Source organism: Equus asinus, chromosome 2, assembly GCF_041296235.1.
Source record: "Equus asinus isolate D_3611 breed Donkey chromosome 2, EquAss-T2T_v2, whole genome shotgun sequence".
Classification (NCBI taxonomy): Eukaryota; Metazoa; Chordata; class Mammalia; order Perissodactyla; family Equidae; genus Equus; species Equus asinus.
Window position 1 is genome coordinate 55,719,979 of NC_091791.1, and position 26,532 is coordinate 55,746,510.

The following is a 26,532-nucleotide window of genomic DNA, read 5'->3' on the forward strand; positions in this document are numbered from 1 at the left end:
AATCAAGGAAGCTCTTCATTTCTTTGCAACCAATAGATTATGGCAGAAGTGACCATGCATGACTTTGGAGATTAGGTTAGATGAGGAAATATCATGTGTGCTTCAGCAACTCTTCTTCTTGGATTCCTGAAGTGCTGTGCAAAAAGCCCAACTATCCAGAGACTGTCACACAGTGAGAAATCCAAGCCTATGAGAGGCAAATGTAGTTTTCCTTAGTCTTCTGGTCCTCAGTTCAGACATCAGAAACATGTATGAACAAGCCTATGCCTTTTCTGAATTCCTGACCCATAGTATCTTTAGTATAATTGGCTGTTGCTTTATGCCATTAAGTTTAGGGTAATTTGTTGCATAGTAATAATAACTGGAACAAAGAGTGTGACAAGGAATAATTAGGTGTTCACCAATCTCATTTCTTTTTGAACATGAAGGAAGAAGACATTTGCCAGCTCCTTTGCAGCTCATTTTGGTCTCATTTGACTGAGTTTTGACCAATGGGATGAAGAGGGGAGTATGCCACATTGAAGTCTGGTCATCAAACTTCCTGTTCAGTCATCTACCGTTTCTTTCCTTTCTGCGGTGACGGTGGAGGCCACATTATACAGATGGCAATATCCAAAGATTGGAGGGTCCTGAATCACTGAGTCATTACCTGGTAGAGATCTGTCCAGGAAAACTAGCTTGTATCAGACAAAAGTATAAATGATAAATAAACCATCACTGAGACAAGCTACTGTGCTTCTGAGTTTGTGTTACAGCAGCTAACATTTGTTACTCTGACTAATACATGTAACTAATTAATTGTATTTGTATCGCTACATTGTAATACTAACACAAATTCATTGAGTACTTGTGATTTACTAAAATCTTTGTTTAATGCTGTGTTATCCCATTTAAACTCAGATCAAACATATTACTACGCAGGTATGTTTGTTTTTCCTATTTACAAATGCAAATCCCAAGTTGAAAGAGGGCCTGACTTACTCAGGGTCACAACGATATTCCAAAGAAGGGGAATTTCCTTGAAGATGGAGGACTGTGAGGCAAATCTAAAATCAGCTTGTCTTCCAAGAGTTAAATAAGCAAAACACATTGGAAGGGGCTAGCCATCTACGTATGTACTGTAGATAACAATTTTTGTTAAACGGGTACTCTGAATCTATTCCTAAACCACTAATTTCAGTGGTAATAGAAGATATGCAAAAATCCTTGGTTTTATTTTTTAGCAAACAGACCACTATGGACTGGTTAAAATGTATTTTACAGCCATTTTTAAGGGTTAGAAATAATTTTTGTTATGGTATCTTTCTATATTTTATGACTTTAATTAAATTTCTGATTTCTGTTCCAAACACTGCAATATAAGACAATATAAAACACAGTTTAATCATTAAATTTGTGGATAATTTTGTGATTTTTCAGAGCCTATAACACCAAGGGACTAATAATGGAGGATAATGTGCATAAAATACACTTCAGCAAGTTCCACAAACTCCATCTTTTCTTTCTTTCTTCCACAACCCAACAGCTAATACATACAATCAAGAAGTCTCATCAGGGCTGTTCTACAATTGTCACTGTAACCATGGGCCCATTTAGAGCCAGTCTGAACAGACCTCATCTCTCATCAACAAAGTGATTAAGGACTGTCTTTCAGAAAAATCACAGTCATGTATCCAGAGCATGCACAAAAGAAGGAATTGTGAACTGAAATAACCTTGGAACCAAAGATCCTCTTTCCCAGGGAACCCAAGGACTGGGATACAACCGGAACTTGAAAGTCGGACTCTTATCAGAAGTGAGGGACCCCTTATTCAAGAAGATCCAGTGTTAAAATTCCTTCTCCACCTCATGCAAAAATAAATCATAAATGTTTAGAATCCCATCATCAATGTTTAGAACCTCATCATCAATGTTTAGAACCTCATCATAAATGTTTAGGACCCTGTCGTAAATGTTTAGAACCTTACCATAAATGCCTGAAGCCCGCCAGTCAAAACCTGCCCCACCAGCGTTTCTGCGTGCCAGCCTGTTCTCCCTAACCTCTTAAATTTTGTCCCAAGTCCTGAATCAGGGAGACAGATCTGAGGGCACAGGCCCACTGTCTCCCTGCAGATCAATCTCACAGAATGAAAGCTGAGCTCTTTTCCCAAAGGCTGATGTCATAATTAATTGGCATTTTTATATGCACTGGGCAGAGAACCCCAATTTCGTGCAGTAACATTTTCGTCTTTGAAGAGGAATCTTGTCACCTGCACAAGGTAAAACAAAGGGCTTTTTAAAACAACTGCATATAATCCTACCCTACAGGAGCTTGTACTGAGACAAATGGTATTGATAGAGACATGTATGTGCATTGGGAACCACATTAGTGGTTACAAAGTACAGTGCATCATAAAAATCCTTGGTACTCCCACAACTTCTTAAACCAAAGATCAAGCGAATTGTAATTCTTCCTGAAAGTATTTATCAAGGTAGTTTCTCATTGTCCATCAGTTTTTGTAATATAAATATAACAAAGTAACATTTTTTCTTGCTCTTGATTCTGTGAGGCCCAGTGATTATGTTTCAAACAAATGTCAAATTTGGCAACCGAATCAATCAGTTTATTTAATTGCAAAAAAGCCTAATATCTGATTTTATTTTAAAGGTCTAAAAATCCCTTCTTTCCTGTCTTCTACTTTCTCATATGGGGAGATAGAAAATAGATAAAAAACAAAGTATATAATGTGTATTTGTCATAATAAACACTATGTAAACATAAATTTGAGTAGGACCAAGTGGAAGATGCTATTTTTATATGTGGTTCTATATAGAATGTATGCAGGATGTTATATAAAGTAACGATAGATCAGACCTGAAGAAGTCTGCTGTGCCAAATCTTGGAGAAAGAATATAATTAGAGAGGGTAGTAACCGGAAAGATGCCAGCAGTATCGGCCTGTCTGATGAATAGGAGGAACAGCCAGGAGGACTGTGTGTCTGAATCTGAAGGAGCAGGAAACAAAGTTGCAGGGTAAGTGTTCTTCAACAAATCGCCCACTAAGTGATTTGTGGGATTTATGTGTTTATAACTGGCCCGTGAACAAAGGGAAGTCAGTGAAGTAGAAGGACTCCTGTCGGGAAAAACATTGGGCTGTTTCCTTCTCCTGAGGTAAAGGAAAATGTCCTGAACCAGGTGCCCAAAGACCTGGAACCTCATTGTGCTACTTCCCTCATCAGTGCGTGACCTCAGGAGTCTCACTTCACTTCTGGACTCTTGCTATCAAACTCGAGAACATTTCTCCCTTTGAAGCTCCATCATTTACTTTACAGGTACTGGAAATATAAAATTCTCCATATCTCTCCTTCCAGTAGTTATTCCAAAGACTGTTTTCTAAAAGTCGTCACTTCGTAGATTGTATTTTTCAGATTCTTTTCTCTAGAAGGCTTATTCAACTCTCCAAAAGTTAATTTTGAAATGTGGGTGAACAGCTTATTTGAGGGAAGTGATCAGCACACTATAAGGGTTTTTAGGATAAAAACAAAGCATAGAATAATAAAAACTTATGATTAGGTTTAGTACTTAACATAAATTTACTTCTTCAACTACTGATACAGGGGCCGGCCCCGTGGCGCAGTGGTTAAGTGCACACGTTCTGCTTCTCGCTGGCCTGGGGTTCGCCGGTTCGGATCCCGGGTGTGGACATGTCCCCGCTTGGCAAAAGCCATGCTGTGGTAGGCGTTCTACATATAAAGTATAGGAAAATGGGCATGGATGTTAGCTCAGGGCCAGTCTTCCTTAGCAAAAAGAGGAGTATTGGCAGTAGTTAGCTCAGGGCTAATCTTTCTCAAAAAAAAAAAAAATTACTAATACAAGGTTATTTATAATTAATATAAATCACTTAATAATGAATTTATCAGAAACAAACAGCCACAAATTTCTTAAGATTCCACAACTAAAAATCTTCTCCATATTTCTCTTCTATTCACAATACTAGCCATTTTCCCTTGAGGTGTTTTCAAAGAGAGATGCTTGGCTCCTTATACTCAGCTACTTTGAGTCAAAGGCTCCGAGCAGCCCTGTGTAGAGTTCTCTGTATGCATCAAAGCCCTTTTGGACCCTGGACTCTCCTGCCAGTCCAGTGGCTTTGACCCTGCGGTGAAAGAGCGCTTCCCAGAGCGACATCAAGCTGCACATCTTTCTCCCAGCACGAGCACCGGAGATCACTGACTAGTGCTGCTTTGTAGCTTAACCAACATGATTCTCAATGAACGCTCTTTCTCACTCTAGTCACCTCTGTTCCCTCAGTCAAAAGCCTCTTCAAATGGTGTGCTCATGAGGAAGGCCATGAAGCGCTGAGAGGATAAAATTTCAGCTCTGGCTGACCAGTGCTAGCAGGTGTTTCTTTTTTTCCCTGCCTTAAACTCTTTGTTTTCAGAGAAAACAGCAAGAGCCTCACTACAGAATTCTTCCCACTAATGTTTGATTTAAATTTGCATATAAAGCGAAGGTTACTTTGCTACATGCCTTTTATTAAGTTCTCTTAGAAGTTTCCTCGGTAGCTGGCTTCTTTGCAAACTGGTTCTGACACTATAAAGGAGTCATATCACTTCCAGAAAGGACAGTGTTTTACCTGGGATTCCCTGCCAAGACTCCCGTGAGAGTGAAGAGAAGAGTGACTAAGATGAATTCGGGAAATCTGCTCAACACTAAAAAATGAAAAGATGCAAAGTCTTTGAATGTTCAATAAATGTGGAATGGTGCCTGTCTAGATTCCCCACAGTCAACAAAGGGTCTGCAAGCCATGAAGAGAGGAAGCTAACATTTGATAGCAGTTAGGCCTGTGGAGAGAAAGTGTTTCCTGGGGTAGGAAAAACTGGCTTGATAAGGAACTGTGGTCATTAGTGCCTGAGCACTGTGGAATGTCGCCCAGCGGGTGGAGCGGATGCACCCCAGGGCCTCAAGCAGTACAATCAGGGCCCAGAAACTAGAGTGAACGTAACAATTTATCATCCAAACTGGACACTTTTGAGAGTGAAAGGGGGTATAATCCGAGTTTGTCTTAAAGTAACCAAAGTGTGTACTCACCCTAATTTACTGCACGTTAAATTCACTTGGCAAATACTTATTTTATTAGTAATCAAATAATACTTATTAGTAATCAAATAATCTTTGCATAAATTGTTACTACTATAACAGAAAGAAAAGAAAAAGTGAAATGGTTGAATAAAGTTGATGACTTTCAACATCTTGTAAAACTCAAAAATTTAATTTAAAACAATGATAATCAAAAGCAAGCCTAAAATTTAATTTTACCTGATGAATGAATGATGCAAAATACCAAAAGGAATGTAAAAACCTCCCCACAGCCTTAGGAGAAGGGTGAATCCTAGTCACTAAAGAACTCTGTCTGCCAAGTAGCAGGGCACGAATATAAAATTTGCAAAGAAAGAAGCACAGGTATACTGACCTAGAAAAGAAAGGGTAATGAAATTAGAGGATCTGGAGAATGCAGGGTGGAAAGTAGGATGGAGAAAGGAGCCTGGAACCCTTGACTGGGAATAGGAAGGACTAGCAGAAGTTACTCCACGTGGTCACATGACTTCAGGAACTTTGAAGGAAAGAGATTCTAATATTCAAATATTTGGCATGATTGGATTTTTAAGAGAAAACTAGTAAAGGGGTGATTGGAGCCTGGGAAAAACAAATCAAGATTTTGGCAAAGGGCCAAAACAGAATATCTAAGACTAGGGTTAGTAAACTTTTTCTGTAATAGCCATAGTCAATGTTTTAGGCTTTGCGAGTCATATAGTGTCTGTTGCCATTACTCAGCCTTGCCATCATAGCACAGAGCCATAGATATATATGGGTGTCACTGTATTTCAAAATTCAAATTTCACATAATTTTTACATGTCAGAAAATAATATTCATCTGTCCTAAATTTTTTCAACCGTCTGAAAATGTTAAAACCATTCTTACCCCACAGGCCATACAAAACAGATGGTGGACCAAATTTGGCCATAAGTTTGCCAACCCCTGATCTAAGATAACATATAATGATTCACAAACATGAGAAATAAAAATCAACAAAAGAGGACCCATACAATAGAGATATCCGGCAAGCAGTCTGTTATAAAGTTGAAAGGAATTGATTTTATAATATTCTAAGTATCAGCATTTTCAATAATCCACTCAGGTCTTTCTAATTAGTCCTCATTAATATAGTTTGGCAGGAACTTATCTAATTAACATTACCTGTTTTCTAAGGTGTTGACTATGGGTGAAATATTATTTATTTTTTAAATCAATTTTCCAATGTAATTTATATGCTTTTTTTTGGTGAAGAAGATTGTCCCTGAGGTAACATCTGTGCCAATCTTCCTCCAGTTTGCATGTGGGACACCGCCACAGCATGCCTTGATGAGTGTGTGCAGGTCTGCACCTGGGATCCAAAGCTGCAAACCCTGGGCCACCAAAGTGGAGTGCACGAACTCAACCACTACACCACTGGGTCAGCCCCAAATCACATGCAATTTTAAATGTACAGTTTGATGAATTTTGACAAATGTGTTTATCCACGTAGCCACCTTGGATTATTAATTTTCACAAAAGAGTCTGCTGGGAATTTGTGTGGGATAGCACTAAGTCTATAAATCAATTCGGGAATAATTGACACCTTAACAATATTGAGTCTCCCCGTCACGGAATATGATAAATCTCTCCAAATATTTGTTCTTTTAATTTTTCTTAATAATAGTTTGCAATTTTCAGAATACAAACTTTTAAAGTGTTTCTTAAACTTACCACTGTTTGTTTTATTTTTGATGCTGTGATATATTGTACTTTTAAAAGATATATTTTCTAATTGTTAGTTGCTACTATATAGAAATATATAGTTTTAAGTTTCATTGTATATCTTTATTGTACTTTTCATATTTCATTAATTTTTCCTTTATCTTCATTTTTTCCCTTCCTTCCATTATATTTTTGTATATTGACCTTGTTTTTGTAGACTGACTTTGTATTCTGTGATCTTGATAAATTCATTTATCATTTCTGGGGCCAGCCCAGTGCCATAGTGGTTAAGTTCATGCACTCCACTTCAGTGGCCCAGGGTTCGCAGGTTTGGATCCCAGGCACAGACCTACACACCACTCATCAAGCCATACTGAGGTGGCATCCCACGTACAAAATAGAGGAAGATTGGCACAGATGTGAGCTCAGTGACAGTCTCCCTCATCAAAAAAAAAAAAAAAAGAAGCCGTCATTTATCATTTCTACTAAGGTGGGGTTTTTTGTTGTAAATTTTTTTTAGCAATTTCAATGGAGTTGATCATATAATTTGCAAATACAGTTTTACTTTTTCCTTTGTAGTCTGTATAATTTTTATTTTGTTTCTTGATTTACTCTCTTGGCTAGGACACCCACAACATTTCATTGCATTGGAACAGGGACATTCTCAATTTGTTCCTAATCTGAGGGAACAATGTTTTGTCCTTCGTTTTTAGTGCAATGATGGCTGAAAGTAGTAATTCAATAGTATGCTTTCATTGCCCCCTACAGTGAAGAAACTAACAACATCATGTAAAGTAAGAATGGAAGTGGTAACATGTCAAACTGAGGCTGGGATGCATGTCTTTTGATTTTACACAATATTCTTCTCACCATTTCTTCATTTCTGAACTTAATTCCACAGAATTCCAATGTACGAGATAACATTCTACACTATTTAGTGACTAACTGCCACCATCAGGGCCTTTCTCTCCCCTAGTTTGAGTGTGAGACTTTGGAGACAAACAGCACCTCAGCATAAAGCAAAAGGAATTTTTGAGGTCACAAGGAAAAGAAGTTATAGAAGACAATTAAAGAAGTTCAGAAAAATTATGGCAGTGCAAGCAATCTAAATCAATAAAATTATATATAATTCCAGTGGAAGCCATAAATCTATCCATTCCTGTAGGTACAGTAGAATCAGACACAAAAGATTTTTCTGGCTATATAAGCTGACGTTGTATATTGAACTATGTTATAATTCTAGAAGCTATGTAAATGATTGATGCAAAAATAGCTCATGTAAACTGAGCCATGTAAATGTTTTTTTTATTTCATTTACCTTTGTTTCTTCAAAAATTAACTTCCATCAAGTGAGATATCTAAAATATGTTCCCATTTCTCAATATATAAAGTTAGAAAACTAACACAGAAAATCTAAACTTAGTGATGGTCTTGAAAATCTTCACATTTGGTCTTGGAAAGTATTTCGGTATTTTCTATGTGCTTGTTTTTTCGTCTTTTCTGAGGAAGATTTGCCCTGAGCTAACATCCATTGCCAATCTTTCTCTTTTTCTTTTTATGTGAGCCCCTGACACAGCACAGCTGCTGATAGACAAATGGTGTAGGTCTGTGCCTGAGAACCGGACCTGAAGTGGAGCGTGCCAAACTTAACCACTGGGCCACCAGGGCTGGCCCTCTGTGTGCCTTTGATAAGTCAAATATGAAAATTCACAAATAAAATATATGAAGTCTACATTCTGAGTACCTGTTCCAGCATGAATTTTTGCTGAATCTTTTCCTCTTTTTGAAAGTATTTCACTGCTGGCCACCCGTATTACTCACTTACAACTCAATAATGTTGTCCTTTTAAAATTTCTGTTTAAGCACCTTTTGCCAAAAAGATGAAACATCGAGAGCCCTCCTTGCATGTCTCAAGAGGTTAATAAAAACAACACGTTGAATTACAATGCTAGCTTAAATTAATACGGGTCCAAAAGCACAATTTGCATTAAATAGTCTTTAATTCAGATATCCAAGGTAAGTATAAACCTTATCTTGAGAAAAAACATAATTCTTTGTTTAGAACTTCACCCTTCAAGTTCCTCTTGGGGCTTTGGCTTCATGTTGCTCCACGAGCATATTTCTATAGCTTCTACAGCTGGCATTCTTCAAAATATACAAAAAGAACAAGAGCTTCACTAGTGCTTGTACTACTCACAGAGGCAACAGCATTAGTAGCTATCTTCTTGTCAGAGGCTATTTACCAAGCACTTCATTTCTATTAGCTCTTTTCTTCAGCATCATAATCTTTTGAAGTAGGTTAAATACAAAGTTTATTTTATAAAGGAGGACACTGAGGTTTGGTTATATTTGTTACTTGCTTTAGTCTTAACCGTTGTGTTATATGGACTCAATAATTGTAAAAGTTACACATAGATATTAGATAGGTAAAAAATATTTAATACTCCTTACTCTCTGACGTTTTTAAGTATGAGATTCTACAACCTTATTTGTCCACACACAAAATTCGGTGGAGATAGTAAGATGAAATGTCACAGCATTTATCTTAGAACTTTTAAGAATAATATGAACAATTGCTAACATAATTATGCATCAAAATAAATATGAAAGGCAGCTATAATCCTATTTTTATAAAACCATTTACACAATTTCAGGCTCTGATCTTAAATTAGTATGTTATTGTCTCAAGGGCACTGAAGAGCGCTCATGAAAATTCACATATAGGATTGGATTCTCTAACGCTCACAAACGTTCTCCAGAGCATAGCCTAGCCCTCCCTGAACTCGCATAATTATAAATGCATTGCCTTAATGCGGAAGCTTCTTACATACTTTGAAGAAAGCATCAAACGCTTTGCAGTTCTAAGGTCAGGATATTGATCAGCATTAAATTTGACCTTATAAAGAGAAGATTATACCAGATCAATTTTACTATCTTCTATGATAAAGGGACAGTCCTCAAAGAAAAAAATGACAGATTTTCATTGACTGCGCCTGAGTTAGACTTTTCATCCTATGATCCAATTAGCAATTAAGAACAGAGGTTCGTGGATCGTCCTCCAAGGAATCCCTCTGGCAGCTCGGCAACGGTTCCCCTGGAGGTTGCCGGGGCCTAGCGGGCAGGTACTGAGACGCTGGGTGTCGGGACTGTCCTTCACGGTTTCAAGTACAGCAGCTCTGCTTTCATTTATTTTATTTTTTTGGCCATAGAGTGTGTTTGAAGAAAGCATACCTATACTTCAAAATTCAAAAAACATTCTTTCAAACCATACACTTACCAAAATGTTCTCAGTTGGATGGGACATCGGATTCTAAGGACTCTTAACACTAATGCCCTTGAGGCCCAGTGGTCAAGTTCATGTGCTCTGTTTTGGCGGCCCAGGGTTTCACCAGTTCGAGTCCTGGGAGTGGACATGGCACTGCTCATCGGGTCATGCTGAGGCAGCATCCCACATGCCACAACTAGAAGGACCCACAACTAAAAATGCACAACTATGTACTGGGGGGCTTTGGGAGAAAAAGGAAAAAAAATAAAATCTTTCAAAAAAAAAAATCCCACTAATGCCCTTAACTGGAGCTATATCTAGCAGAGATTAAAGTTAGGTGAAGGGCCAATATAATTTTATATTTTTATTAGTAATCTGGATGAAAGAACTAAGATTATAATCTCATGTTTCTAATTTATGCTAATTTAGGTATGGTCACTACCAAATTTTAAAGCAACTTGATACGTTCTATGAAGAATCATTTAGAAACACAGTGAAGTTTAATAGGATCAGGATTTAGGACCAAGAGCAAACACAGCAAATCAAAATGGAGAAGGAATATACAGGTAACAACAGGGTAAAACAATAAAAATAAAAGGAAGCCATTTTCTATCCACAAATTATGGTGTTTAAGAGGGGAAAAAATAGGTTAAGAGCAGTTGGCTGTATTAATAGCCATAACACAAGAACAGGTCTTTCACTTTTTTGACATTGGACAGGCCCTAATTAGTGCCTAATTTTGATTGTCTCATTGAGAGGTTTGTTGAAAAGTTAAATATGGACTAACAAAGAACACAAAATATTAAATTATTCCTATGAGGAAAAATTAAAATGAATTGAAGTATTCACCATGAAAAAGAGATGAATATAGGGAAAAATTACTGCCCTCTAAGGCTCCGAATAATTACAATAAATTGTTCTCCTACCCTACAGTGAACTCCTAGATATGCGGGATATATGGAAATAATAGCAAGATAATTAGATTTGCTATAAGTAAGCCATTTTGATACTAAGGAAATTTTTAAATACTGAAGCATTCCAACGGGAAAGATTATAAGACTTTTTTCATCCCTAGACAGCTTTTGCAGGAAAAAATGCACTCCCTACCCTGGTTCACCTATGCTGTCTCACTGGTTTGTGTTCTCAAATATCCACGCAGGGATCCTGGGGATGCAGGGGTTGCACTCTGGTAAGACTGTTTCCTGAGGTTCACGCGTCTTCTTCACACTTTCAGTGTTTCTTTCCTGGTTGTACCTATCCTCTCGGCTTTGGGTTATTAGCAGTCTGCTAGTCCACACATCCACACGAGTAAGAAATAAAAGCCTTTGTTAGAAGAAGAAATGTTTGATAAAGGTACTTTGCAGTTCAGATATAGTACTGGTATGGTGCCACAGTTCCCAGTCACATATGAACAAATACTTCCAGGCCGCTTGTAAGTAGATACCCTGAGGTTTCTCTCTTATATGTATAACTGGCTTGCTTTCAGGTTTTCCCAAGCTCTGAAGTGCTAGGTCCTATATCTTGACTCCTCTAGTCTTTCTCTTACAATTTCTTCCATAGGCATTCATCTGCCCTGCCAGGCTCCTTGACTTTTGTTGGCCTTTTTCCTTACAAGGTCCCCAGATGGCTCCACTTTTATGGACTGCTCAGTGTACCCTAACTATGGCAATCAGGCCTGTCCCTGTCAGACACTGTTGATGCTCCACCCATATCTCTTCAGCACTTCTAGTCCCATCTTTATGGTTTTACTGACTGCTAAATCCAGAGGCTGTCAAACTGAACTCTAGTCTTACTTAACAACTTCACTCCCTAGTCCTGCTGAATCTTCCTGCTGCACGCACTCGCTGCTCTGCCCGAGGGATGCTTTTTTTGGTCACTTTGGTCACGAGAGCTTGATTGGCTCAGGCAGGAGGCTCTGGTTAACACCTCTGAGGAGAGGTAGCCTTTAAGAAGGATGAATGGGTGGATAGATTGGATTTTGTTTGCCTCAGGTGAGATAACTCTGAAGCGTGTTCTATAGTACCCCCCCAGTGCTCCCCAGTGGGATGAAGTCCCAGTTGCCTGCCACGACACCTAATTACACCTTATTGGTTTCCTTCCCCTCCCTGCCTCACATTTTTTTGTCTCACTTTCTCCTAAATAGACTAATAATAACACAAATTCTTACCTCAGGGTCTGTCTCCAGGTGAACTCATCTTAAGATAAGGTATCTCCATATCTTTACATATGCATTTTCCAAAGAACGCCCATTGTTTTTTAAATAACTTAAAAAAAATACTCCACATCAACATTTGAGTAAAAATAAATAATCCTGGTCTGTATATGGGGTGTGCCCACAACAAACAGCTCACTCACACCCTTGGGAAGATGACATATATTCCCCTCAACAGACAACTCCCAGACTGGGGCAGTTTAAGTGTTTGTTATTCCTGGCAGCTCCAAGTGAGACTTCTTTTAGAACACGCTGTGATTCTAGGATCTAGCGTGAGAAGAGTGTGGCTATAGAGACACCTCATTTTAAACACATTTTCCTACCAGTTTCAGTACAATGAAGAGAACGATCCTTTCCTTTCTGTTCAAGGAAAGAAAGCAAATTAGTTCATGTATTTTTTTCACTCCTGATTGTTCTATGTGATACCTCAACGAATCCTGCACACGACAAATTCTATCATTTCTGCACACATGGCAGTTAAATGTGCTCATTTGCATAAGCTACAACCAAATACATAAGGCAAAGTGTTGTCTGTAACAATAGATTTGACTTTGGGGATACATATGAATTTCCAAAGTTCTAATGGATTTCAGCATTGACATTATGGCATAGAAATAAAACATTTCTTGCAATCATTCCAGGCATTCCAGATGGTAAAGAGGGTTGCAATAATTCAATGGAAGGTAAAGCAAACCTACCCGAATCATCATGACTGAACATCTGATATCATGAATTGTATCATAGATCTTCTTTGAGGTGTCCACAAACTGATTGTCATCAAACACATCCAAAGAGTTTTTACTTAAGGCTTCCAAGGCGACACTCACTTGCGTCACAAACTCAGGAATCGCTGTTAAAATGAATAAGAAAGAGAAGATTATCCTATTTGTATTTTCAGATTTCTGGAGTTTCCAGGAAATGGAGAATCATACTTTTAAACAAATATTTGATTAATAGAATTTTAATTATTTCTTCGGATCTCTGAAAAGTAAAAGGAGTCAAAACAATAGAAATGTTTGAGAAGATTAGCTTTCTCCTTTATGTCATTTTTATTTCTACTAAGCCTGGGATCATATAATCATTTCTCATCCTATCCAATATAAACCCCAAGAAATTCAGAAAATAATTGGTGTGAATAATAGTTGAACTTGTGAATATAAAGATATTTAAAGAAAGAAAGCATTTGAGTTTCCAAATACAATAAAATTTACTTAAAGGCAGTAATTCTAACTCACAGAAATAATAAAAATACTGTAAACTTTCTTTTGGTAAGATATTTTCCCTGTCATCAAAAAGACCAATGCAGGGGCTGGCCCCGTGGCTGAGCAGTTAAGTTCTCACGCTCCGCTGCAGGCGGCCCAGTGTTTCGTTAGTTCGAATCCTGGGCGCGGACATGGCACTGCTCATCAAACCACACTGAGGCAGCATCTCACATGCCACAACTAGAAGGACCCACAACGAAGAATATCCAACTACGTGGGGAGAAAAAGGAAAAAATAAAATCTTAAAAAAAAAAAAGATCAATGCAAAGAAATAGGCAATCTCATATGCAAAATATTTCTTAAAAAATACAAAATTGAATGAGTGTAGGGATGCATCTATTAGTAAGGACTAATATCCATAGATTTTCCTTTTTTTAAATTAAGATTTCAAAATAGTCTCAGTCAAAAAGATTTCTCCAAGTTTACTTTTAAGATTAATGATAGTAACATTCTTTAACTCTTCAGTAGACTCAAGGCATTTTTTAAGCATCTGCTATGATTTAAATCCTAAAACAACACAAGTATTAATCTGGTGTTAATACTTAATTGAACAGTGGAGACACAGAGAAATCAAGAATCTTGCCCAGGATCATTCTGCTACTATATAGCAGAACAGAAATTTGAACTCTTTACTTCACAGTTATGCACCATATAATGACATTTTGGCCAACAGTGGACCACATACATGAAGGTGGTCCAGTAAGATTATGATGGAGGTGAAAAATTCCTATTGCCTAGTGACTTCATAGCCATCATAAGGTCATAGTGAAATGCATTAGTCACGTGTTTGTGGTGATGCTGGTGTAAAAAAACCTACTGTGCTGTCAGTTGTATGAAAGTATAGCACATGCAATCATGTACAGAACATAACACTTGACAATAAATAATAATAATAAATGACTGTTACTGGCTTGTGTATTTACTATACTATACTTTTTATGTTATTTTAGAGTGTCTCTTTCTACTTATAAAAAACATTTTCTATAAAACAGTATACTGTGTTAGGCTGGCAGCAGCCTCATACGTCTTGTGTTTACTGCATCTCTTGTTTGCATCATTTTCTCTTGTACTCAATTTAGGTGAACTCTATGATGTTTGCACCATGATGAAATCACCTTGCAATGCTTTTCTCAAAATGTATCCCCTTTAGTAAGTGACACGTAACTGTACTATATTATATTGAAGAAGCCTCTACCCCATTTGAAGATGAAGGATAAAAGCAGATTAATTTTTAGAGTAATGATCTAAACCTAGAAGATAGATGTATTTCATCTATTACAAAAATATTGATAAATACTATTTTTTCTAATGCAAATCATTGTCTGCATGTATGACATACCATCTCTTGCAATTCTGCTTGCTATGTTCTTGATATGGGGAAATGGTGGTGGTATACACGGGCACTCACGTTTTATCCTCCATCCTAGTCCCCTCTTTCCTCCACCTACTAAAATGTATCATCTATATCCTACTCCTTAGCCACGATACCTGCCAAGATTATCCACTGTGCTCTTCTCTGTCCTTCTCTAGGCATACTGTCCAATAAAAAGTGGCATGTGGCCACAGGTGGCTATCAAAAATTAAATTTATTAAAATTAAATGAAATTTAAAATTCAGTTCCTCAATCACACTTACCACATTTCAAGTGCTCAACAGACACATGTGGCTACTGACTATTACTTTGAGAGTGGAGATATGAAACATTTCTATTGGATAAGACTACTACCGCTCTATAGTGAGATTCCATCAAATCGCTGCCTCAGGTTCAGTGGATGGGATAACAAAGCCAAGGAGGAAGCTAACTCTCACCACTTTGCTAGGACAAGTAGTCCCAAACCACAAGGCCCATTTACATATATGGATGGGACTCCCAAAGTATGTCTCTAGTCTAGATCTTTTTCCCTAAATTCCAGGACTATATATCCAACTGCCCAATGCAAAATTCTATCTGAATCTTTCATAACACCTCATATTTGTCCTATCTACACCTAAAGACATTCTTTTCTTCCAGGAAAACTTCATTTTCTTCTACAGTTTTCTATCTTGGTGCCCAGCCATCCATGAACAAAACCCAGGTGTCTTCTTTGACCTCCCGCTCTCTTTTACCTTCTATGTCCAAATGTCCACCATGTGCAATCTCCTCTACCATATGAATATCTTTTAAATCCATTGCCAATTCTAGCCGTACTGCCTCTAGCCATCATTTTCTCCTGCTTGAGTGCTCACCATGGTCCTCTGGCCTAGGTTCTTCTCATCCATCAGATTCATTTTAAGTACAATCTTATTGATGAAACCCTACTCTTAGCATTAAGTACAACAGTATCTGCTACAAAATAGATGGTCAATAAGTGGTTTTATGAATGATCCATGTCACTACACTGTTTAAAAGTTTTCAATGGTTCCTGGAAACTTTTTTCTGTTTGTATCCCAAGTGCTTAGCTTGGCAAATAGTAGATAAGCAATTGAATGAATTGAGTAATTGAACGAATGAGCATATATAAAAGCCTTACAAAAATTTAGGTACAATGCAATATGTTCAGCTTGCATTTCAATGTTTTGTTCACACTCAAGAAGCTCCAAAAATATGTTTAAGTGGACTTATAAGAACATTCAACATATCGAATGAGTTAATCTTTACTTTTTATGATGAGGAGAGAGCTCTTAAGAAAATGTGTCCAGTTATTTCACATTTTCTTCAGGTTCTAGGGGTGAACAGCAAACTCTCCCATCAAAAGTGCTACTCCAAAGAACAGGCAAAATGGTTCTAGATTTTTTGACATCTTCTCCTAACTCTAAAGACATAGCTAAATACAAAGAGATATGGTCTCAAAATCTGTGTTGGTCTATTATTGACAAAACTTTATTCACATTCTTCCTCATTGAAAACAGATTTTTTTCTCATCTCCCAAAGTGTGCCCTAAATAACTAACTCTCTCCATCAACACCTTCAATCTGTTACTACTGCCTGTGCCATAGTGAAACTGCCCCCGTCATCTTCCTGTGTAGATTCTGGCAAAAAGAAACAAATATAAAATCGTGCAAAAGTCTAGTTTTCGCCACCATGTGAGATAATGAGAGAAAGATTTAAGGTAGTTTAAGGAAAACACGACATAGACTTTTCATTATTGCAACATGATTTCATTTGAACTCCTCTGGGAGCCTTTTACTAATAAACTAATATTAACTCCAATTAAAATAAAATCTTTCAGAAGCAAATGTTTGATTTCTGAAGTACAGATGGAAACTACTACTTTTTCACTCTGGCAACACAAATGAACTAGTCAAAGCTGATATGTAATGCACTTTTCATGTCATTAGTTTAAACACCAGCTGTGGGTGTGCTTACTCATACTGTGGACATGTGGTTGCCTGGATCAGCCTAGGAGTGATTTTTTTGTTAATGCTTTCAAGAAACTACAAAGTGAGTATAATTAAGTAGCCAGTTAAGGGTAATTAAGAAAGAATAGCAAATTGACAAACCTGTCTTGAATCTGCAATCTACCTGTTTCAAGAAAACAAGGTTTACACATAATATACCACTATGTTATACAATTATTGATCAAAAAGGGAGATGCCTTAAACAAATTCGATCTAATCAATTGAAATGCCAGGTAGGATAAACTGTTCTGAACTTTGGAGCACAGATTTATTAAACAAAAGTGACCTCTGGGTCAACACATTGTCAGCTTCAAACTTAAAGCATCTTGTCTGTTTTCTACTGCCAAATTCTAAGCCAGTTCTGCTCTCTTTAGAGGTCTGAACTTTCTCTATCGACTTTATTCGGAATATACAGAATAATAGCTAATATTCTTTGAGTGCTTACTCGACTTGGCACTATGCTAAGCATTTTATACTCATTGTCTCATTTAATCCTCACAGCAGCCCTGTGAAGCAGGAGCTATTACTATCCTGACTTTACTGAGGAGGAAACTGAGGTCACACAGCTGATAAGTGGCAGGCTGGTAAGGGACACTCCAGAGCCTGCTCTCTGAACCCACCCTGCCTCCTCTGGATAAGTAAAATCCTTGGGGCTTTGGAATTTCAGCTCTCCTGGGAGAATTAATGTTAATTTTCTGGCAATGAGGTTAACAAACCTACAGAGCTAACTTCAACTAGGCCTTGAGTCTCTGGCAGTAACTCAAGAATATTTCACCCCTTCTTAATCCTTGCCAAATTTATTCCGTGCATTTGAAAGTAGGTAAGGGTGCATAATTATTAGATTAAATAGGTCAGAAAAGAATTCAGACTCATTGCAGGTAATCATCCGAAATTATGTCACCAAGTTATGTTTTCTACCATTAATAAATCTCAAATTAAAATATTTCTAATTATAATACTATCTTGGAAAATTACAAATGGTAGAGGGATTTGGCTTTGAAAGTTCACATAAAGCTAAGTCATCATTTCTTTATGTTAGGCTAAGTAACTAGGAAGGAATTAATAATAGTGGAAAGTGCAAGCAAGCATATGCGTGACTTCTGTAAATGCCTCACACCCTTCATCTTTTTAATTTATTGAGCAAATATTGATTATCATGGTTCAGATTTTTAAAAATATTTGGAAGCCAATATTATGTATCAAGAATGTGTTTGGTTCCTCACAGATTATATGTCATAAAATTCCATGACCGGTAAGAATTTTGCCGCTTTTCAAATGAGAGAATCAAGGGTCAGAGTGAGTGAGTACTTTATGACACATCACACAGTCAGCAAGAGTAGGACTTCTGACCTCACTATTCTGCTCTTTACCTACCTTTTAAACATCTGGAATATCTGGAGAAGTTAAAAAATAAAATAACGGGAAAGACTTTGTCATGGCTTCACGATATTGATCATTTTTTTCCCCTCTAGCAGAGATCATTTTCTACGTATGAAACTCTGGATCCTTGAATCAGCCTGAGTGTCCAGCTTTGGGACTCTCCAGTGACTTAGAGACTTAGCTCTTTTCCCTGGAGCTTAAATTTAAAAATCCTGATGTTTATAAGTAATGTTAATATTAATAAACAATATTCCTTGGCTTAAATGCTTTAGAAATTACTCAATGATTACTTGACATAAGGATTTAGCACTTTTATACTTTTCCTCACATCCTTTTCAAATTTGTTTAGTTAAGTGACTATGACTATTGAAGCATTTAAAGTCGGACTTGGGCCAAGCAATGTTCTAGGAAAGCCTTTGTGCACTTCTGTAGCACTTTGTTTTAACGGAGGTTAACAAATTGCCTCTTTAAAAAAATTATTTGTTGTTAGTTTTCTTTGTTTCTCAGTATGAATTCTGAAATATTTAAATTATCAATGCAATTTCCTACACTACTGAACTTCTCAAAATCCACCAATTTAAATTTTTACCAGGTGTGCTGGCCAGCCCTCAACATGGCTCCAACTGGTCCCAGTCTCCTGGGATTCACGTCTTAGTGTAGCCCTTTTCCACATTGTACCAGACCTGTGTGCCCAATAGAATATAACAAAAGTGATGGCATGTTACTTCTTAGACTATGTTCTGTGTTAAAAAAGACATCAAGGATTCCATCTTGCTCATTCTGTCTTGCATATTGCTGGCTCTGGGATCTTTAGCTGTTAGGTTGTGAATAGCCCTAGAGAGAGGCCCACTGGCAAGGAACTGAGGCTGCTGGCCAATAGCTAATAAGGATATGAGGCCTCAAGCCAACAGTCATATGAGTGAACTCAGAAATGGATCCTCTAGTTTCACTCAAGTCTTCAGATAACTGCAGCCTTAGGTGACATCTTGATTGCAATGTCATGAGAGATCCTGAGGGCGAACTGCGCAGCTAAGCCACTCCTGGATTTCTAACTCTCAGAAAATGTGAAAGACAATAAATGTTTGCTTTTTTAAGCTGCTAAATTTTGGAGCAATTTGTTTCACAATGGATAACTACTACAGTAGGAGACTGGAAAGTTCTAAGAGAATATATATGAGAGAATATATATTATTTGCTTGTTTTGGTTCAGTCCAATGGAATCACATTGTATCAAGTTTCACTCAGCATTAAACTCACATGATTTTCCCACATGATTGCATGTAGTTTTAGATTATTCATTCTTATTACTGTATAGTATTCCATTGTACAAGTATACCACAATTTATTTATCTATTCTATGATTAATGGGCATTTGGATAATTTCCAGTTTGGGACTATGATATATGCTGATGTTATAACACCTTAGTACATGTCTTTTGGTACCAGGAATATACGTACATATTTTCAGGGAATTTATATCCCTATTTTCAGGGAATATACCTATCAGTGCTTAGATGCAAGGTTAACCATCCTCAGACAAGCCCTCCAACATTCCAGAACACTGAGGATAAAGAGAAGAAGTAAATCTTCAAGAGAGAAAAGGCCATCGATAAAATATTAAAATCAGGTTGGTATTAATGCTTTTGATGAGTAACCCTAGATACTGAAGGAAAAAAACTGAAACAATGCATTCAAATTCCAAGGAGAAATTACTTTAAACTTCAAATTCAATATTCAGCCAATTCATTAAGTGAACAGTGAGATAAAGATTCTTTTGAACATGCAAGTATACAGAATGTTTAACTTCCATGAACTCTTCGTCAGGAAGATACTTCACAATAGACTCTTAAAAGCTGAATCTGAAAGAGCAAGACGTGAGGCTAAGGAAATAATGGAGTCAGAAAAGCAGGGTAAGAAATACCCTGGGGGTATTTATATGTCCTGTAACACTGAGACAACAAGTAAACATGTAGATATTTTTGAAAGCCAAGCTTCTCACTGTGCAATAAGGGAGGTACTACTATGGAATGGGATAAACAAAAAAGAACTCTATGGGATGGGATTACATTGGAGATGTCAGCATGAACTCATGATTTCCTCTCTAGAAATATATTACATTTCATGTAACAATGAAGGGGAAATAAGAAAGCACATCTTAATGTGCTTATTTTCACACATATTTAAAAAATACACTTACATGAAGGATAAAGAAAGAAATAAGGAAACATAGTTTACAAGGGATGTTAAGAATCGTGTGAAAGGAATATGAGAAGAGAGATTCCTCTCCGAGAATATACTTTTAACTTTTGTAAACAAGTTAGATTATATAATTTCAAAAAAGTAAAATTAATAACAAGGATATGGGCGGGGAAGGAAACCTAAAACCAAATGCAATTAACAACAAACGAACAAATAAATTTGTTTTGAATTTTCAAGGTGTATACCGTTGAGTAATTTACACTTGACTACTTTCTAAATCTGTGCTGTCCAATACAATGGACACTAGAAATATGCTACCATTTAACTTTATCTTAATAAAAATTAAATACAATGAAACTTTCACTTTGTCAGTCACTCTGGCCCACCACATGCAGCTATCATTGTGGACAGTGTAGTTATAGCTCAGTCCCATCATTGAAAGTGTTCTGTTGGACAGGACTGCTCCAAATATTTGCAAAGCAAGTGTTTGTTGAGTACCTGCCTTCTGTGGGACACGGGTTTAGATGCTTGAAGAGTGAAATGGGTATTATCTCTGTGATTTTTCCGTGTATATTTTCCGATAAGAATTATAAACCTTTTAAAAAACCCTCTTTTGGCACCCAGAAATGTCCTGGGCTATAGAAAAATTGTATATCAGATTCTAGCTACTGATACCATTCTTAGCTTTGTTGGTCGACATATAGCCACCTTGGAATAAATATAAGTGACTACCTAAGGAGAATATGCCTTTTATTTGTGCTTTGAGAAATTATAGATGATGTCTCTGTCATATTAATTGTGTTAATCCCACGAGGGTTATGGGATTCCACATCTGCTGAAATTATACTAGTTGTAATATATATTAAGAATGTCTAGAATTTCAGTTCCAACTTGTTACTTTAACAGAATTTTAATTATTTTTTGTGAGTTATAATATTGCAGTGAAAGAGTATAGACTTGATCTCATTTATAGCATTGATTTTACTTTGCCTACAGTAGCTGAATATCACATGGTTTGTAAGAGTTTCCTATGTACAGGTGTACAAGATGAAGATTTTTAAAGAACAAATTTGTTTTTTCTATATCTCATGTGCATTTATCTTGACTCTTTCTACTATTGCAATCAATATCTTCAAAACTTCAGGGAGCCCAAATTCACATAGTTTATATATATTAGCATGTATAATTCATGCAATAGATATTTTTCTAGAAAGTTGGATAGAAATTGATTTTGAACTTCTTGAGTGAGAAAGTCTATTGTATTGAATTACTTCTATTACTAATGTTTGTTGAAAAAATGAAAACTCATTTTAAATACAGTAGGGAAGCTCACTATTTAAGGCAACTAAAATGACTTCTTTTATAAATATTTATCCTCTAATTTCCTTTTTTATTAAAAGCTGGATTTACATACATTGGTTTACATACACTATTTTAGGCAAGTCTACTAAAATAAATCAAAATTTATAACCATGCTAATTTTTTTAAAACAATTACAGAAATCCAGAAACCTCTGCATCAATGTAAGCTAAGATTGGCAAAGGTCAGCCAAAATTTTTTTTTAGATGGAGCTAAAGTCCTTTTGTAAAATGAAGAAATTGATCTAATTCTAACATAGACACTCTCTGGACCCACAGGTTTGTGCACAATCCTGTATGCTCTGTGTTCACTTTCTCTGGATATATTTAGTTACATGCAGAAAGACATTTTAAAAAAATGAATGAATGGTTGGGAGGATGGGTAGATGGATGGAGGGATGGAAGGATGGATGGGTAAACAAAAGAAAATATGGATAGTTGGAAGAAAAGATAGGTGGATAGATGCATGGATGTAAGGATATGTGATTGGAAGGAGAGATTTAATTTTATAACTCTCCTACTTCCAAAAAAAATATTTAAGTCAGCTTTAAAAAGAATCAAGGGTACAATAGGCTTTTAAAACTTTTAAAACAAGGCCCATATAACAGGAGCCAAATAATGAATGTTAGGGAATAGAAACATAATTACACAAAAAATTCTAGATATAAGGTATAGCAAGCAATTAAGTATAAAACTGATCTCTTGCAGCCCAGACAAAAATGAAGCAATGAGTTACATGATTTGTATTATCTACTAAAATGAAGTTGAGCACTTAGAAATTTTAATTGGGAGAGACTTAAAAAGATTTTTTTCCTCAACACTGTATGCTAAGAGAAATGAATGCATTACTTAGGTATTTATATTTTTCTTTATTAAATAACATAATGAACAAAAGTCTTCACAAACAGTGTTACAAAAGATGTAAAAGCATTCTTCATAAGACTATTTCTTTTATAGAAAATCAACATCTTTTTCAGAAAGCTATAGTACTAGAATTTTGGTTTGCATCTTTTTGGTTTTCTGATGTGATAGGATACAGAAATAGGACTTAGAGAATTTTGATTCCAGACAGAAATTTAATGGATAAATGAATGAATGATCTCAGCATGACTTTTGACAGGAGTAAATCATAAATTATTTGAAATTGATGTCAACAGTGAGTTAGATCTTGAAGGATGAGCATTCAGGGTTATCAGGCAAAAGAACTTCCGTTTGTTTTAGATACTAAGTGTTGACCAGATAAATTGATATTTTCTTGTGAAAATGAAAGTAACTTGCTTGTATTCTTGCTCCAGGAAGCCTCAGATCAGGATCCAAAATATGATAATCTATCTGAAAGTGACCACCACAATAGCTGATGCATAATATTGTTCTAGGATAAGAGCAGGCAAACACTTATTGATTACTTACTGAATACCAGTAATTTTGCTACTGCCAGGGTCACACTTGGAGAATCACATGCAGCAGATATCATCAGTTGGCTCCCCAACACTCTTACCAACATCCTTACTAAAAGAACCATGAATTTGTTCAGGTATCCAAACAGCAGGAAGGTGATATGGTTCTCAGGTCAGAGGTAAGTTGTGATTATTAACGGATCATTTTCCTGTCAGTGATTGGTTTAAAAAGACCCTGACACCCTATTCTGGCCAACAGGAATTAGGGAAGTGTACTGCTGGAAGGTTTTTCTGCTCAAAGGGAAACACCAGAGAGATGATCCGTCTTCTTTCTCTGGACATTTTTCTGTCTGGATGTGACTCCTAGAACTGCTGTGGTCATCTTGCAACAGAGAGAAAATCTGTCACTTCAAAATGGCAGAGAAAACAGTATATATATATAGTGTTAATGAACTGCTGAATTAAACAACTCTGGACTTCTTGATATTTAAACCTGTAAAACATTCTGTTACTCATAGTTGAAAGAAGTTTAACTGATTAAATGATGATATAATTTAATCCTAAAAATAAGTCCATTTAAAGAGAAGAGTGAGATTTTGACGACTGCTCACATTTATGGTTAATAATTAATATAGCCAATTTTTACGCACAATTCTGCTGACGCCAAAGCCTGTGTTCTTTCTACCACTCTTCATACTGAAGAATGTATTTTTGAGGGTTTTTATTTTAATTGTTGTGCCTATCTGAGTGATTTTTTTTAAACAAGCAGGAATAAAAGCTGTCTCTAAACTCAAATGTTGCTCAGAGGACAGGTATATCATAACACAGATGTTTGATATCACTCTATTCCAAATATTTTAAATTCAAATGTTAGGAGGAAAAAAGGGAGGAAGTTACGGCATTATATTTAGCAATGAACAGGCTACACAAAATATGTCCCCGTTAAAATAAAGGCTCCTCTTTCACTTAGGTGTCTTAAATTCAAAATATGTTTTCACGGTTTGTGATATTAACTCAGTAACAAGGACATCCTGTACACTGACTACATTTAAAATACTAAGAGAATCTTCAGAAAATAAACATCAAAATTAAAGCTGAAGACAGAAAATATCAGAGATTTTGGAATTAAGATCAAGCACCAGATCCTAAATGGCCTTTGCCCTTTCAACGACAAAAATATATACTTGTACACACTTTCTTTAAAAACTCTTTATTGAGTTCTCTAAGGATACCTAATTTATCTCATTGTATGAATATTTTTATCTTGATCTTCTGTCGCTTAAGAACAAAACTATATATTTTCTATACTTAACCCACATTACATTACTCTTTGTGATAATTTAAATGCTGATTTCTAGCTATGCTATTGGTAAAATGAAATACGTGAGTTAGATGAGATACTTCCATCTTTTCTTGCACCTTCCATTACTGTCTATACAAATAGAACTCCCAAATTACTACACTTGGTTCTCATTTCTTCCCCTAGACTCACACACACAGCCTTCAGTGTATCTCAAACTGCATAAACTATAAGCACCTTTCAACTCCACATATACAAAAATGAAGTCACCACCTTCTTCCACCAAATTTACCATCATTCTTATATTTCCCATCTTAATAAACGTAATTATCATCTACTCAAGCACCTAAACAAGTTGGCTGGGAGTTCTTTTCTCCTTTCCTCTACCTCTATCCTCCCTCTCTCACCGAACGCAGTTACCTTTTCCATCCTATATAATTCTTAAACCAGAATTCATTCTAAAACCCTATTACCATTGCTCTAGTGCAGGTCTTCCTCACCATATCTCATGTTGGCTTATGATAGTCCCCTTAACTCAGCCGCCATATATAGTCCTCAAATTTACCCATCCTACTGCTATCACAGTAATTGTTCTAATCACCAATGCTCACCATTTCCCTGGTGAAACCCATTGGTGGACACTTAATTGTTGAAAGGATGAAAACCAAGCTTTTAATCATAGCATGCATTGCCTCCATTTAACTCAACCCTCCTCCTTCAGCTCCATCTTCAGTAATTTCACATCTGTCATTTTATGGCTCAACCATTCAAAACAGATTATAGCTTTCCCAACATGCCATCTTATTTACACCTCTCTATATTTGCTCATTGTTTCCTCTCTAAGGTAAGCTCTTCTTCATATTCTTCATTACAGTAATTTCCCCCTCTCGTTTAAGAGTCCATACAGATAACACCTGTTAGGGAGCCTTTTATGACTTTCCCCTTTTTCCCACTCACGTCTCAAACTGAGTTAGTATTTTGCTTCTGTGTTCCATATACTATTATTTGTCACCCTATTTTATGTTCTATAAAGATAAGGTATTTAGAAGATACATGTGCATAAATTATATACGTGTGTGTGTGTGTGTGTGTGTGTGTATCCTAAGTGTCTGGTGTCATCAGCTTCTCGCACCAATTTCCTCCTCCCTCTCCCCATGGTACCTTCCACCCTCCATATTCAGTCAATCACTAGGACTGCAGCTTTAGCCTCCCAAATATGTTTCTGGCACATTGTAGTTGCTTAGTAATTGTGCATTGAGTGAATATGCTTTTCTAGCTCAAATTCTTATAACTCAATAATCCTACTTCTACATATTCTTAGACTGGGAAAGTACTTCATGAGTTGCCTAATTTTTTAACTAGAATTCATAATAAATTTGCTTTGAAATAATTCACTTACTAACTTTCCCATTAGTTAAAGGAATTATTGAATTAGTTGCTGAGCATTTAATTTGAGTCTCTCCCTATGGAAAAGTTCACTCTTCAAATCTATTCTGTTTCTGTTTACTAAAGTTCTGCCACTGCACTGCTTCGCTTTGCCTCTGTGGGGCGCACACAGTGCGCTTAGTGTATTACTCATGGACAAAGCTCTGCAGTTAAGAGGATTAATTAGGATAAAACCTGAAATACCCAAAGCTAACACCAATTCCATTGGTCAGCAAAACTGCTCTGAAAACTTTTCATCTGAGGCAAGAAAAGCCTCTCAGATATGATTTTATTATTCCTGCCTCTGGAATTCTCCAGGAGTCATCAGAAGTCTGCCCGCAAAAATAAAGAGAGAAAGTATACATAAGCATTTTTGTTGTTTTCATTCTTAATAGTCTTAGACCAATCTGCTCCATTCTCAGGGGACCTTATCACTATGCCTCGGTGCCTGTTGACCTCATGATTCCCAGAGATGTTCAGTAAGCTCTCCTATCTCAGGCTATCTCCCTTTGTCATTCCATGCATTGCTTTTTTCTCTACCATGGGTAAAAGTCATTGCAACAGATGTCTATTTGCCTATA

General features: G+C 36.5%; 1 protein-coding gene across 11 annotated transcripts in view; it reads right to left on the reverse strand.

Moving 5' to 3' along the window:
• The window catches only part of CTNNA3 (catenin alpha 3), a 1,499,312-nt gene that overhangs the window by 290,632 nt on the left and 1,182,148 nt on the right, over positions 1-26,532 (reverse strand). For all 11 annotated transcript variants that reach the window (XM_070488663.1, XM_070488665.1, XM_070488664.1 and 8 more), the window contains one exon: positions 12,951-13,102. In XM_070488663.1, coding sequence (XP_070344764.1) covers positions 12,951-13,102 — 152 coding nt within the window. The remainder of the gene's footprint in view (positions 1-12,950; positions 13,103-26,532) is intronic.